This window comes from Trichosporon asahii (genome assembly GCF_000293215.1).
Source record: "Trichosporon asahii var. asahii CBS 2479 unplaced genomic scaffold scaffold00071, whole genome shotgun sequence".
Classification (NCBI taxonomy): Eukaryota; Fungi; Basidiomycota; class Tremellomycetes; order Trichosporonales; family Trichosporonaceae; genus Trichosporon; species Trichosporon asahii.
The window spans coordinates 11450-26807 of record NW_014040854.1 but is presented as its reverse complement, the minus strand read 5'-3'; the positions used below and the strand labels follow the sequence as shown (position 1 = coordinate 26807).

The following is a 15358-nucleotide window of genomic DNA, read 5'->3' as shown; positions in this document are numbered from 1 at the left end:
CCGCCTCCGCCTCCGCCGCCTCAAACGCCCTCATGCCCTCTCTTTGCCCAAACCGATCACCCACAAGAGGTAAACAAAACTTGGCATCTCACGTGCATCTCTCCTCCTTTCTCCTTTCTCATTGTCCTCGTCCCTGACAGACGCGGCTTGATCCATCTTCACTCACTCGGCTCACCTCCCCTCTGTACCCCTCACTCCCCTCCTTCCACCTTCTCTCCATCACACTTCCCATCCGCCCTCTCACGTCCCTCACTCCCATCTCACGAGTCTCTGTCGATCCCTGTCGTGTCGCTCGCATAAACGAAACCCGTATGCATGAAATTCTATGGTATCACCTTTGGAAAAAGCTTGTCTAGTCTAAAACTGTCCACTACTCCTCGTGCACTCCTACCACCCCGCCCCTCTCCTCATCCTCGTCAATGGCCTCAGCTCCGATCAGGCCGCACGTTGGTCCCAGCCTCGGTCGGGCCTACGGCCCTCCCTCGACTTACAGCCCCACCTCATTCTGGAGCAAGAAGCTGACCCTTCTCTGGCTCTTGGGCGCGGTACGTCCGCCGACAGTGCGCATCTCCTGACACACGAACGAGTCGGGGGCGCCTGCCCAGTCCTCGACCATGTAGTTGCCCTCTCCGCGGTGGCTGTGGTCCCTGCCTCCAAACAGATCCAATGCGAGCCTCGAGTGGCTCACGCCACCATACGTCGTCAGACAGCGGGGGTTGACGAGGATGCGCGCAGCCTCGAATTCGCTGTTCGGGATCATGAAGCTGCTGGGCAGGTCTTCCTTCTTCAGCGCCTCTGGGGCCGGGTTCTCCTTGTCGTCCATTGCGTCGATGTTGGTTCCACTGTCTTCCTTGGGCGCCGCGTTCGGGTTCCGGTCCCCGGGACTGTCGGCGTGCTCGGGCTGCGCGGCGGGGTCCTCTGCCATGTCGGCCGCGATCGCCTCGCGGATCTCGTCCTTCTTGCCTCCCGGCTTGACCTGCTTCGCCTCCGCCTTGACGGGGTCGGCATCGCGGACTGCAGCCTCGACTTGCGCGTCGGCCGCGTCCATCTTCGCCTTGCCTGCCTTGGCGGCGCCAGCGCCGGCGTCCACCTGCACGATGCCGCCGTCGGCGGCGGCAGCCAGGGGAGGAGCGTTGCCCTGTGCCCCGGCCTTGCCCACGGGGACGGCACGCTCGGCCTCGACGTCGACCTCGGTCACTCCGTCAGGCGTGACGATGTCCTCGCGCAGCTCGACCTGCTCCTCAATACCGTCGGGCGTGATCACACCCTCCTTCAGGTGCACGATCGGCTCAACGTTCTCGGGATCAGCAGCGGCGGCGAAGAAGTCGTCCTCGCCCGCGGCGACCTTGACACCAGCCTTGCCGGCAGCGGCTCCAGCGGCAGCCCCAGCACCAGCACCAGCGGCAGCTCCGGCAGCTCCGGCAGCCGCACCACCCTTGACACCGGCGCCGGCACCCGCGCCAGCAGCCGCACCCTTGGCAGCCGCCTCGGCGTCCTTCTCCTTCTGGCGCTCGATGACGGGCTCAAAGTTGTCAATGACCTCATCCATGTCGTGAAGGTCACGCTTGCGCTTCTTATGGTGCGCGGCGCCGCGACGTCCAGTGTGTCCCTTGGACTTTTGGCCGTTGCGCGCCGCGTCGACCCAGAGGTCGCGACAGAACCACATCTGCGTCGAGTCCATGCACGGCGTCTCGGGCTCGGTGATGATGTCGCTCGACTCGGTGAGGTTGACCGCGTTCGGGGAGGCGCGGTACTTGATGCCGCGGTAGTAGGAGAGCTCGGGGTCGACGACGTGCGTGCCCGACTCGCAGCAGAAGACCTGGAAGGGCAGGTGGTGCGCGTACCGCTGCGTGCCGACCTTGTCGCGGGGCGGGCCGGCTTCGGGCTTGGACGACGAACGGGCTTGACGGAATAAGTCGCCTGCAATGTCACGCGTGCGCCAGCGGTCGGAGAAGATGAAGAAGCCGTTGTGCTCGGCCCAGTCCATGCCGCACACCATGGCGGCGTTGTTGACCTCGGACACGCGGAGAGACTCGAGAACGTCCATGGGACAGGTGAAGCCCTTGAGCCAGATGACACGGTGGAACTTGATGTTGCGCTTGTCGTGCAGCTCGTGCAGCGGCTCGAGGACGAGGTTGCGCACAGCTGCCTCCTCCAGCGGGTAGTAGTCGATCGTGAGCGGGGGGACGCGGCGGATGCGGAACGAGATACCGAGAATCGTGAGAACGGCCTCGCAGAGGTCGCTCAGCGTCGGCGTCGCATCGTTCGAGCCCTGGTCGAGCATCGAGACAAAGATATTGCGAGTGCCGAGGCGGCGGGCGAGCTGGACAATGATGGCGAGCTGGTCGACAAGGAAGTGGTCCGCTGAGTGCACGACGAGCGCAACGTAGTACAGGTTGTCGGCGTTGGCGAGGTCCTCGTAGTTGTCATCGCGCGTGTTCTGGCCGAATGGACGGATCAGCGTCGGGCACGCAGCGGCGACCCAACCGTTGAACTGAAGCAGGTCGTCGACGACCGAGCGCATGATCTGCGTGTCGAGGTGCGCCGTGTCCTTGCCCGTGATGAACGGCTTCTGGTAGCGCGTCCAGAAGTCCCAGATGCCGTCGGAGATCTCCTCGTCGAACATGTCTGGGCGGTCGTCGCGGCCTATTCTCGACTGAAGCCACGGGTGCTTCGCCGTGTCGAGGTAGCGGTCCGCCATGAGCACGCGCTGGAACATGCCATGGCTCTGGATCTCTTTCGTCTTTTGCGGTTTGGAGAAGATGGAGCGGAAGAGGAGCACGCCAGTGATGAAGAGCGCCACGCGGATCGCGAGCCGCTGTGCTGGCGGACTCAGGTTGAGGTTGAGGCGCCTCCTGAGGTTGCCGAGGCCGTTCGTGTTCATCGTGGGCACGTTTGGTGAGCCGGCCGAGTCCAGGTCAGCTCGTGGCCTGCGGCCAGAATATAGGTCTGGGGCTGTTGGATAGTTAGGAGGTGGAAGCGAGTGTGATTATTTCGAGACGAGATGTAGCGTGGAGGTGATCGACGCGCAAGGGTTTCCAGCGGGTAGCGTCGGTACCAGCCGTTGCGAATGAGGGTGGGTAGCGCCGGTGGCGATGGACGAAGCGCGGGCGGTCGACGTGGCAGCGAACAGCGATATGGGTAAGATTTTTCGGACAGAGTCGAGACGAGAGATAAGCAAAAGTTGTGAGTTCCGTGTGCGGTAAAGAGATGGGTGGGAGGGTGCACGGAGGAGGGTGATGTGTCAGGGCAGTCATCTCCAAAACGTGGCTGAGGCCAGCACTCACATGAGGACGGAATTTTGGAATGGGTGTGCACGGGGGTCGATCGAGTCCAAGGAACGACGGTGCAACGTCAACGCGGCGGCCGCACAGCGACCGGGGGGAGTAGTTGAGAGTTAGGAGAGTGAACGGGGTTGATGAAGAAAGCAAGAGAGAGAGAGAGAGAGAGAGAGAGTAGTCGCCGTGAAAATCAGTAAAGGTGGACGGGAACGCAGAGTCACTGAAACGCGTCTTCGCTGCGCGGACCTGACTGGACCTGGCTTCCCGATCTCCCCAGAGACCCTTCCTCGAGTGCCGATCACAATCTCGCTCTATGTCGGAATCAATTCGACTTGCATCTTCAAGGACTTCGCTTTCACAGTGCAGAGCAGATTGACTGACCGATAGCGTACGTATGGTACCACTCAACCTTGAAGCATAATCACTGGGCATAGAGCTGGCCAGTTGGCACCCCGAATGCTTGTCTTTGGTGGGAACCGCCGAGTCTAACCGCCGCTTTCGTGTTCGTGGAAATTTAGAATCTAATGCATTGCAATGTGTTAAACGGCGTGGGGGACGGGAATGGAGTGGTGCGGGCGTGTGGATATCTCTACTCCTGACGAACAACCTCGACCTCGACATTGACGCTCTCGCCTCCGTACCCCTTGATCGCGACGCTGGCCTCCCAGCTGCCGAGCTCCTTCATACGCTCGCCGACCTCGTGTCCGACCCAGTTGACCTCGACATCGTTCCCCGTCAGGCCCTGGAGCTTGGCAATGTGCTCCGCGACATCGTTCAGCGTCAGCGAACCGTGCAGAGCCGGCGTCTCCGGCGAAATCGTGCGGCGCGCAAACGTCAGCTGCGTCGGCAGCGTGAGGAGCTTCGACAGCATCTCCGTCGGCGTCTCGCCGACATTCGTGGCGCGGGCAGCGGCGGCCGCACGCGCGCGGGCAGCAAGCACGGCGGGGTGCTCAAGAGCGTCCTGGTCACTCGGGTCGGGGCGAGCCTGTCGTCAGCTTCCATCCTAGCCATCGAAGCTGTCCCTCCGCGACTCTGGTCAACTCACAGGCTCGGCGATGAACGGCTTAGCGCGCTGCGACGCACGCTTCCACGGGATGTAACGGGCCTGGCGAGTCGGCGCGAGGACATTGCGCATGCGTCCGGGGGCAACCTCGACGCGGTCGACTGTTGGTCAGCTCTGACATCGATAGAAGAGCTGCTACACCGTCGAACTCCGAAGGCACAGGTCACAACAACAGGGTCATCTGTCGAGAAAGACAGCCTGCCACCGAGTGCTTCGGAATCCGCCGGCGCCCTTCTACGCACATTGTTGTCCCAGTCCGGGAACCTCGGTCAGAAGCTCGACGACGAAGGGGTCTCGCCTGCTACGACTGGCAGCAACGGCGGAGGTCTGATGTCAGCTGAGACCACGAACGATAAGCTTCGGAGGTCGGGGGAAAAAGCCGACGCAACCTCCAGAGCTTGACGAGGGATGCGCACCGAGAAGGCGGAGGTTCCGGCCCGGCGGAGGGCTGTCCGGGAGGTCGACGCGAGCATCATGGTAGCTGTCGGCGACGGGTCTAGGTCGGAGTCGGGGAGTGAAAGAGTGCGGTTGGACTTTTCCTCAGGGCGCCGCCGTCGAGCAGCCGAGAGCAAGGTGTTGAGTTTGGGTCACGTGATCTCCAAAAGTTCGCCAGAGATGAGGTCAATCGATGAGTTTCGCCCGCCAAATATTCTCGCTGCGTGCTGGCTCGCTCCCTCCTCCCCTTCATCCATCTCTCATTTCATTGCCGACGAAGATCATGGACCGCGGCGCTGCGCGAAGTAAGAAGCGCGCCGAGAAGGAGGCCAAGGCGGCTGCGGCCGCCTCGTCGTCCAAGCTCGACCTCTTGCTCGGCAACAAGCCGAAGGGGGACAGGCCGCAGAAGGAGCGCAAGGAGAAGAAGCCGAGGCCTGTGAAGCAGAACCGCGTCGATCCCAACGACCCCAACCGCTTCAAGGCCAAGGCGGTGCGCACGGCGCATACGCTTGTCTACTCCCAGGAGCAATTCGCAATCCCGCCTCCGCCGGAACGCCTTGAGGGCGTGACCCGTATCGACCTCGAGGGCAGCGGATGCTCGGACGTGAGCTGGCTACCGGCGTCTACGACTTGGCTCAGTCTCAAGAACTGTCCCGTCACTGAGGGGTGGGACACAGTGGGTGGACTCGAGAACCTCGCCGTGCTCAACATCAGCGGGTGTGGGCTGAAGGAGCTGCCCGCTGAGCTTGGACGGTTAGCCAACCTCAAGGCGCTTGTCGCTGTCGGTAACGAGTGGACGACGCTGAGCTCGGCCGTCGGAGGATGGAAGCTCGTGAACTCGCTCAGTAAGTGTTGCTTCTACTTCATCTAAATGATGATAATCATAACTCAGCTCACTTCGAGCCCTCCCCACAGAGGGAGGGCGCAGAGACTATTTTTCACAACTTATCTGACTCGTCCACTCCTGGCTATGCTTTCGCGCTTAGTAGCTGACAAGCAGTCATCAGTCACTCGCCGAACCTCACGTCGCTGCCGCAAGAGCTCGCGGAGCTGAAGCACCTCGCGAAGCTGACACTCTCGCATTGCCCGCGGTTCACGGCCGAGGGCTTTCCGGACCTCACCTCACTCCCCGTCCTTCGAGATGTGCGGGCGAACAACCTTCCGCGTCTGACATCACTCCCTCCCCACCTCCCGACCTGGGGCACCGGGTCCCTCTCCCAAGTGGGTAAGAAGGATGTTGCCGGTGACGGCCTCGAGGTCCTAGACCTGGGCAACTGTTCCCTCCCCCTCAGTGCGATCCAGAAGGTGTTCCTCGGCAAGTCGGCAATCGGCGGCGCCAAGTTCCCTCACCTCCGCTCTCTGACGCTCTCGGCCAACCCCCTCTGCCTCGAGGCGGAGAACTACGCGACCCAGCTCCAGGACTCGCCGCAGCTGCCCAAGATTCAGATCATCGACACGAAGCGCCTCGTCGAGCGCAAGCGCGCAGGCATGCAGCCCGAGACGAAGCGGGAGCGGAAACAGCGCGAGCGCGCAGAGGGCAAGCGGAAACCGACCGGTGCGAATGTCGACTCGTCAGCTCGCAAGATGCGTACGTGGGGCGCGGGGGCTGAGGACGGCGAGAAGGCAGCTGAGGAGCGGTCAAAGAAGGAGCGCAAGGCGGCCGAGGCCGAGGGAGAGGGAGAGGACGAGGAGACCCGCCGTATCCGGGAACGCATGGAGCGCGCCGCGGCCGAGATGGACGTGGACGAGCCCGACCAGGCCGACCAGCCCGACGAGGAGGACGGAGGCAAGAAGAAGCGCAAGCGGAAACGCACCAAGAAGGCTGCTGAGTCGGAGCCCGAGCCGGAGCGGCCAGTCAAGAAGTTGCGCGACGTGCCCGCCAAGGCCTCTGCTAAGCCCTCCGCCAAACCTCTGCCCGAGACCAAGGGCAAGCCCGGCAAGCCCAAGAAGAAGGGTCCCGACCAGGCACAGATCGCCGCTGTCGTCGCTGACCCGACGACGGCCAAGGCGTCCAAGCCATCACGGTCTGAGACGGCCGTTGTGGGCGTCGTGGACGTCAAGAAGGAGAAGAAGAAGGACGCCGAAGGCGGCGTCGACCTCGCTGCTATGCTTAAGAGCGACTCGGGGTCTGGGCTCGGCGTTGGAGGCTGGTAGACTTGCATTCATAGATCATTCACATTGTTATGTACTTTTAGGCATTCGCACTTACGCTCCTTCACTGAAGCTTTGCGATCATTCTGACTTGACCTCTCGCTGACGCGTAGAACTCAACGTCGTGGCGTAAGTTTCGGGGCCTGGTGGAGGCTTTCCAAGCCGTTGTTTATTGTTCTCGAGGCGTCACGGCCTTAGAAGTCGAGCCCGTCACGCCGTCCCATAACGAGCGCTCAGGCCGCGCAGCCGCCGAGAGGGCGCTGCAGCCTTTATGATAGTGCTGACACTTGGCCTTCAGTACCAACAGGGCTGATGCTCGTCATTGAAGCTTCGCTATCTGGCTGGATTCTTGCTGACAAGCGGCACCCATCCCGGGTCTAACCATGACTACTAGTACAGCGTAGATAGCTGTTTTCGATCTCGTCGTTACTCGCCGTTTGTAAGGTCCGCGTGGCGGCCTTAGTCGATCGCGTCACGCCATCACTATGAAGCGCGAGCGCCGTGTGCTCGGGCCGCTCACAGGACGGAAGGGTGCTGCAATCTTGGTGCTGACGATGGAAAACCGGAGACACCTTTGCTGGCGCTTTGCACCGAAACCTCGCTGCCGGGCTCACTCTTGCCGATCAGCAGTGAACACAGTCGTGGGCTCTGTCGTGGGTTCGGGCCCTGCTGACGAGTTCCAGGTTGTCGCTGCTGTCCTAGGTTGGGGTGGCCTGGACAGCCTTAGTCGACCTTATGCGCCCCCAATGCAAGGAGCGTGCGCTCAGGCCGTTTGCACGCCGAAGAGGTGCGGCAGCCTTAGTGTTGACCATGGCTGGCATTGGATGTACAGGATGGCATGGGCTGATCCGAGCCAGCACTGCTGGCTGCAGATGAACACACTCTCAGCATCTTCACGTTTCTCCACATCTTCACGACTATCATCGCCGCACACCTCGACACGCAACACCTTCTTGCCATGAGCGCGGTCAACGATCTGCTCCAGGCAGGCACGTTGGCGCTCCGCAACCTCGCGGCCTTAGGCGTATCTATGGCTACGCGCTTCCAAACCGATCCTGCATCCGCAGCGCGGGCCGGCGCCCCTGGAAGCCAGAGTGCAGGAGTGGCAGCGCCGGGGACGATATCGGCACCAGCAGCTCAGGGGGATGAAGAAGCACAACGGTCTTCTGGACTGCCGCCCCAGCCCAAGGAGCCGAAAGTGTGGGAGCAGCGCCAACGGAACATTGTCTGGTTTTTGTGCGTACTGCCGGATCCACGAGGAGCGCTGACGTTCGCAGCATGTTTCTGAACTGTACCTCTTTCGCTTTCCAGCACACGCTGCTTTGGAGCGGACCTGTATCGCCTTCTGTCACTTTGAACGAAGGAGAAGAGAAGCGACCTGCGGGGCCAATCGTCGCGGATGCGTTCACCGTGCTGTCATCGCTGCTGCTGGCATTTGCGTTAGACTATGTCGGACGCGGCCTCGGAATGGCTGTGTCTCTCGGAACAGCTACAATTGGTCTCGCGCTGTTTGCCGCCTCCTACGACTCCCCAATGCGCAGCGCCGGACAGGTGTTCTACGGCATGGGTTCTACAGGTGTAAAGGCTATAACGGACGTGCTGGTCGTCGAGACTGTCCGTCAGGAGATCGACATGCCACTCGCCTACGCATTCATGGCCTTGCCCCGTGCAATCGCGCTGTTTTCCGTTCCTACAGTTCGGTACGGTCTTCGTGAACCTGAACGGCATGTTCTCATTGCATTCAGTTGCGTCGTTCCTGCCCTTGGAGCCCCGCTGGTCTGCGTTCTGTGGTATTACAGAGCACATCTGGTCCTTCACAAGCCCTTCCGCCACCTGATGATGTTCGTCTGGGCGCGCCATTCGAACCGACCAGCATTTCTAGCCGGACGATTCCTACTTGTTGCTACTTTGCTGGTCGTGTTCTTGGTTCTTTGGCTGGTTCAGATGGACGTTTCCCCCTGGCCGGCGGCCATCCCTCCTCTTGTTGCCTCCCTCATCGTCACGGCTCCATTCTGTGAATGGGCACGCGTGCAATGCCAACCTGTATGGTTTCATTTCCGATTTTTCCTCATTCCAAGCCTCAGTAGGACGCGCGTCCGAGTGCGCTATAGATGGCAGCGCAGACAGTGGTTCAAGTTTCGAGGTCTTACCTCAATGCTCATGCCCGTGCGCAGAGCGAGAAACTTCTGTCGCGGGCTCGGCCGTGAGGTGGCATCGTGGAGTTCAGGCTTGAAAGTCAATCTCCAGCGCTGGCATCTCGGTACGTCAGCCAACGTCCTGTCCTGGGTGTCCGGGCTGTCATTTCGGAGCGTGTTCCTGGGCTATCGTTTGATGTCCAATTCAGAGTTTGCTGTCTGCGCCTCTTGTTTGACTTGGAAGAGTACGTGTTCTGCGCCATGTTCAAAGCTGACGTTGTAGTGGCTCACACGTGTTGGAGTACCAATCTTCATCCGTATCTACAAGTGGCGTTCTCGAAGTCGAGCGTTGAAGCACGCTATCTCATCTCGATGTCAACCGCCACCGAGCACTTGGGCATGCTGCTCGTGGGTCTTTATGCTGTCTACCGGCCTCATGAGATCAAACCTGCAAACCTGAAGTCGGTTCCGCTTTACTGCTTTGGCCTTGTCGTCTTCATACTGGCGATCAGTCTCGGTCACATCCCAAGCCTGTTCGTGGCTAGCCAGGTACTTCTTGCGGTGTCCCGCTCGGCCTTTGAAGTCACTAAGGAGCTGGCCTTGCTCGCAGACTGCCGATACGAGTGGCCGGACTTTCTGCATAGGTCACCTACGCTGTTAGCCTACCTGGGTCTGAGCGAGAAGGTTGGCGGCATGATCGGTGCCACCATCTCCGACATCCTGTGGGCCAAGGCCCTCCACAACCCGCCCAACCGCTACCTCAATGGCCAGACGATTCTCAGTGCGGAAAGAGTTCATCCAAATCTTGGCCAGCATCTGGCAACACCTCAGGGGAGTCCCGAAAGAGGCCGCATTATCTCCAACTACGACGAAACCCAAGCGATAGCACTTGCGATAAGCGGTGCTCTTATGGCATTGGCTTTCCTCTGTCTTCGGGGGATACAGACCTCCAGACATTTTACAGAGACGCTAAAGAGGAGGGATTTGTCAGTCGTGGCTTATAACTCTTTCGTGGAGGAGATTGTTGATTTATTGGACAAGCACCCAGGAAGGCAAATCTGTGAGGCGCTTAAGGCTCCCATTCACAGTCAGGACCTGGTCGAAGCCTACGTTCTCGACATGACCGAATATAAGAGTCTCAGGTCCTTGAAGCCCGAGGGTCGCCGCATGGCTGTGAGCCGTGCAGCTGAAGCAACCTCTCCGAAGAGGTTTACGGACCCAGATATCAGGACTCTCGAGGATTTCGAGCTCCGACAATCGCTATATCTTGCTCTGAAAGACGAGGAGCACTGTCGAAGGATGCTTGTCGCATTGGATGACGAAACTGTTCGTGAGCAGCATGTTGGCGCACTTTTGTCATACAGGACGATAGCCTCGTCGGAGCTATGTTTCCAAGTCAGAGAAGATTACGAACTATGGGCTAAGTGGCACATGAGGTCTATGTAGAAAGCACAGTTTCATTCACGTAGTAGTCGAATAACTATGCATCGAATCTGCTTCACTTCACTCGACTCTCTGCAGTCATAGCCCACCAGCCACAGGCACCTGTTCACTGTCACTTCTGTTCAGGACCTGCAGTCACCTAGTCATGCGTGAGGCAGGCATATTAAACGACTGCCGGCTTAAACAGCTTGCGGGTGGCCCACTTCGGAAGCCTCTTGAGGTTGATCCCCAAAGAAGACTTTGCGCAGGTCGAGTAGCTTTTCGATATCCCGCAGATACAGCCTGTGTCGGTAAGAATGAAGAGCTGCCGCATACTTCGCAAGCTGCTCAGTGTCCTCCAGAGTCTGCAGCAAGTTCCGACGGTACTCGTCATCCTCCGCCGCCTTCAACAGCTCGACTCGACGGTCGTAGCCTTTCCACACCTCGAGGTGCTCGGCACTGCCGACGCTAGCGCGGACCAATTTGACCGATTCCAGCACCTTCAGTAGCTCTAAGCGATCATCATCGTTCTTGATCGCCCCGAGCGCGTCGAATCTCTCGTTGTCGACTCGTAAGGCGACGGCGAGGTCCGTCCGACGATGGGTATCTTGGAGAACGTTGCGCAGGTCCCCTCCCCAGCCGGAGTCAGCCATCGCCTGGAGCTTGAGGTACTTTCTGGCCCACTGATCTTGCAGTGCGAATGTCTTCAGTGCGCTGTGCAAGGAGATATTGTCCATCTTGTAAACACAAGCGCTAGCGAATGACATCATGGCAATTCCTATCGCGACCGCATGCAGTTGAGTCGTCTCGTACGTTTGTACTATGGCGTTTCTCTCCGGACTTCCTGGAGCATATGCTAGATGCTTGGCTAGAAGGGGGTAGACGCGCTCGGCCGTCAGGATTGTTTGGGCATTGAGGTACCGCGTTGGTGCGTTGGGGAGAGCCTTAGCCCAAAGGGTGTCCGAGAACGTCGCTCCGATCATGCCCCCAATCTTCTCGCTCAGGCTTAGCAGGGCCAGTAACATTGCTGCGTCCTGTCTCCACCGGGCGCCTGAGAGGAGAGCAACCTCCTTCACAGCCTCGAATGTTGAGCGACACATCGACGTGAGCACTAGGCCTGACACAAGCAGGCCGAAGATGTGATATCTCACCGCCAGAATCAGCATGACCTCGCCGAAAAAGTACCAGCCCACCGCGCTCACGAGTGTGCGTTGGAATCTGCCTGGTCTCCGAACGTAAAAGCCCATTGGGAGCATGCACACAGTTTCGACTGTGAGTGACATAGACGTAAGACGCCATGCGGCTGGACTCGACAAGCGAAACATAAGCTGCGGGTATGAGTGCAGGTTGGTGCTCCAGCACGATTGGGCGACTGCGCTGTCAGAGTCTCCAATCGAAGAGTCGTACAACACACGTACTTTTCCAGAAGATGCACAGCCCACACACGCTGTACATCGTGTTCGTTCTCAAGCCGTCCAACGGCTGTCTTCCGGTGATTGTCTTGGGTCGTGGCGGCGGACGCATAGCGTCCCGAAATATGAGACGTAGACAGTTCCACCGGTTCAGGATGGTTCCGAAAATAACGATATACAACATGCGCTCCCGGCCAAAGACTCTTCGGCGGTGATAGCGCGTCCAGTGTGCGCGTCCGTTCACTAGCAGAACAATGGGGAGAATGACCAGCGGGGGAGCTGCCGCATACCACGGCAGTGTGTCGGTCCGCACGAGCCAGAGGACAAGGAACAACGCTACGACAGCGATCAGAGTCCACACATAGTCGGCGGGGAAGCCGAAGCGGTGCCTCTCTCTGTCCCACAGCTCGCTCTTCCACTCGCTCAGACTCTTTGCGTCGTCAAAGCAGGCGCTTTGGTACCTGATGAGGGCAGTCAGTGCTAACCCCAGAGCCGGCACAAGGCAGGCGAAGGCGATGAGCGCGTGACGGAGCTGAGTCTCAGTGAGAGTTTGGCGGATGACCGGGACGGAGAAAGCAGTGATCGCCCACGGGAAGGACATGGCCGCATACACGAGCGTGCGAATGTGCAGTGCCGTCGAGTCGGCCACGAGCACATCAACGGTGAGGCGCACGCCGGTGAAGCCCACCCCGTAGAACACCTGTCCGGCACAGAGCATGTCCATGTTTCGCGAGCCAGCAAAGAGAGCCAGGCCCAGCGTGGCCGAGAGGACTGCGAGCGCAAGGCCCCGCCCGCGACCCATGCAGTCGAGCGCAACAGCCATGAGCAGACTGGAAAGGACGGTCATGATGTCGGCGGCAATGAGGGAGGCGGGTCTCTTCTCTTGCCCTTCGAACAGTGAGATAGACGGCGAGACGGGCCTGTTCCACAGGAGGCTGTGTTGGAAGGCGAAGACAGCGCAGGTCAGGAATAATCTGTCTGTCAGCATCCCTCCAGCGAAACCGCACGTCTGCCCCAGCGAAAGTGGGTCCTCAAAGTGGACAGTCGTATTGGTGTACTCACAGAACGTAGAGCACCCAGAGAGCGCTCTTACTCCAGGGCTTGGGCTTGGAGCTGTCATCTCGAAGAATGAAAGGCGGGATCACGACGTCAAAGTCGCCGTCGTAGAGGTCGGCTTCACGCTTATTCCTCTCGTCACCAAGACGGATCTGCAGCGGGTCAAACTCCTCGGCGACCATGGCGAACCAGGCCGCTTCGTCATCCGGACGATGCTGTGCTTGCTGTACTTGCTGTACTTGCTGTACTTGCTGTACTTGCTGTACTTGCTGTACTTGCTGTACTTGCTGTACTTGCTGTACTTGGTGTGCTTGCAGTGCTCGCGTCGGGTGGCTTTCATCGCCAACGGGGTGCTCTTCACCACCACCGTTCTCTCCGATGTTCTGCCTCTCGTTATTCGTCGCCACGCCGTCGACCGCCCCGTCGGTGACATCCTGCCCACTTGCCGCTCGGGAGTCGGCGCTGTAGTAGACACTGTCGTCGCTACGGTCTCCGAGGCCGGGCGAGCCTTGGCGGTCAGCCGCTGCAAGGCTAGTTTGTGCGCCCATAGTTTGGGACTCGATGATGGGGCACGCCTCGGTTTGGTCGATGGAGAGGAGCATGGAGCAGCACGTCGAGGAGCTGTCCTCGCGTGCGCGCGTGTGCGCGTGTGCGTTCTTCCCACGTCAATGCCGATCGTGCTTGATCGTCGGCTCGCAGGGGCTCGCAGGGGCTCGCAGGGGTTGCTGTGCTCCCGTTCGCCCATCTCCAGTGTCGTTGGAAAGTTTGAATCTGAAGGTGAGGTACTGTACACAGTTAGCATGCCGTCAGTCCCAGCCAGTCCAAGTCAGTCCCAGTCAGTCCCATCAGCCCAACAGCCCATCGCCCCTGGCGAGGTCAAGAGGTATCAAGCACATAAATCGGTTGTTGTTATACAGTATAGAAGCGGGGGCTATAGACGGTTTTGAAAGTGATACTGATGATGGGTGGTGATACGCATGGATGGGTGGTGGTACAGGTGTTGCTTACTTCTCTCACCTCTCCTCTCCTCCTGCCTCTACTCTTCTCAGACTCTCGGTCTCTTCCTCTGTCTTGGGTGTCCGTTGGGTTTCCGGGTACATCGCCTCGGGTAGATCGTCATGTAAGACCGGTGGTGGTATCCGGGTATCGCACCAGGTTTCGAGTGGTCGTCGCATAGAGCTGAAGACGAGAGGGAAGACGAGGGCCGCTCGCCTCAGCCTCAGCCTTGCGGCATCGGCTTCGGCTCGGGCTCGGCTTCGGCTCGGGCTCTAGTCATCCCCAACCCTAGCCCGACACACCATGCACACGCTACTCCTCTTCATCCACTCGCGCACACAGCTCGTGTGCCCGACATGTCCACAGTTGGGGAGACAGAGCACACTGTCCCCGCCCCTAAATTGGGACATGCACACGGGACAGCTGCTAACCCTTGCTCCCAACACGCTCATCTTCAGCTTCACCTTGCCTGCGGCATTGACGCGGCGGCTGTCGATGCACACCGCGCTCTCGACGAGGGTCTCGAGGGCCTCTCGCGACGCGCCCGGGTCTATCGCCGGGCCGAGGAACGCCTCGACGTGTGTGAGGCCCTCGAACTCGCGCCCACTCCCTTGCAGTCGCGCGACGTAGATGTCTACATCGGTCAGGTCAGAGTAGCGCTGTCTGTCCTCCTCGCCGGCGACGGTAGCGGCGGCGCGGGCGGGGCGCGGGCGGGGAGGTTGGACGTCGAGGACGAGGTCTGCGGCACCTCGAGCGTGGACTGGGTGGGCAGCGCGGAGGTCGATTGCGTGTGTCCCGGCGCCAGGGTGGGCGGGGTCGGCGCCGTGTCGAAACCTTCGACCGCGGCCGCCGACGTCGAGCGCGAGACGGAGCCAGACCCGCTCTCGGCGGCACGGAGGAGATTGTCCGCCGAGCCGCGGAGGACGTCCCGCCGCAGATCGCGCGAGGGCGTGCCTGCCCGCTCGACAGAGGCGAAGGACGTGTTGCGCGAGTGCTCGGGGGAAAAGGCGGTGATGCTGGATGTGTTCCGGCTGTGCATTGCGTCGCTGGGCCGAGACTGCGATGTCGAGGGGGCATGAGACTGCGATGTCAAGGGGGCATGAGACTGCGACGTGCTTGTCTGGGCAGCCTGTAACTGAGCGGCGGTCTGGGCAGCCTGAGCCGACGACTGGGGCTGCGCAAGCGGGTCAAACATGGCCGCAGCGGCGGACACGGCGGACACGGCGGACGTATTGCGGCTGTGCTGTCCATGCGTTCCCCCACTATTAGCCCCAGAGACATTCCTGCTATGCCCCTCAGCCCCCGTGGTCGCCTGCGTCGCAATCGACACGTTCCGACTGTGGACCGGCGTCTCGCCCGCAGGGAGGCGCCACGGCCGCTGGGGAACTGGCGGGGGCGCGCCCCTTG

At 60.3% G+C, this 15358-nt stretch overlaps 5 protein-coding genes across 5 annotated transcripts; 2 read left to right on the top strand and 3 right to left on the bottom strand.

The window, feature by feature from the left end:
• Positions 1–487: 487 nt before the first annotated feature.
• A1Q1_04876 (capsular associated protein) lies at positions 488–2884 on the bottom strand (the record flags this gene model as incomplete). The annotated part of the gene is made up of 1 exon (XM_014321692.1): positions 488–2884. The coding sequence occupies one exon, from the start codon at positions 2882–2884 to the stop codon at positions 488–490; it is 2397 nt and encodes a 798-aa protein (XP_014177167.1).
• Positions 2885–3870: 986 nt separating this feature from the next.
• On the bottom strand, positions 3871–4416 carry A1Q1_04875 (uncharacterized protein; the record flags this gene model as incomplete). Its single annotated transcript, XM_014321691.1, has 2 exons — positions 3871–4266; positions 4327–4416. The coding sequence occupies 2 exons, from the start codon at positions 4414–4416 to the stop codon at positions 3871–3873; spliced, it is 486 nt and encodes a 161-aa protein (XP_014177166.1).
• A 646-nt stretch (positions 4417–5062) lies between these two features.
• Positions 5063–6933, top strand: A1Q1_04874 (uncharacterized protein; the record flags this gene model as incomplete). Its single annotated transcript, XM_014321690.1, has 2 exons — positions 5063–5624; positions 5780–6933. The coding sequence occupies 2 exons, from the start codon at positions 5063–5065 to the stop codon at positions 6931–6933; spliced, it is 1716 nt and encodes a 571-aa protein (XP_014177165.1).
• Positions 6934–7888: 955 nt separating this feature from the next.
• A1Q1_04873 (siderophore-iron transporter) lies at positions 7889–10511 on the top strand (the record flags this gene model as incomplete). Its single annotated transcript, XM_014321689.1, has 4 exons — positions 7889–8166; positions 8208–9190; positions 9275–9310; positions 9349–10511. 4 exons carry the CDS (start codon positions 7889–7891, stop codon positions 10509–10511), a joined length of 2460 nt encoding a protein of 819 aa, XP_014177164.1.
• Positions 10512–10687: 176 nt separating this feature from the next.
• Positions 10688–13503, bottom strand: A1Q1_04872 (siderophore iron transporter mirB; the record flags this gene model as incomplete). Its single annotated transcript, XM_014321688.1, has 4 exons — positions 10688–11598; positions 11690–11859; positions 12190–12834; positions 12962–13503. 4 exons carry the CDS (start codon positions 13501–13503, stop codon positions 10688–10690), a joined length of 2268 nt encoding a protein of 755 aa, XP_014177163.1.
• Between the last annotated feature and the right edge of the window lie 1855 nt (positions 13504–15358).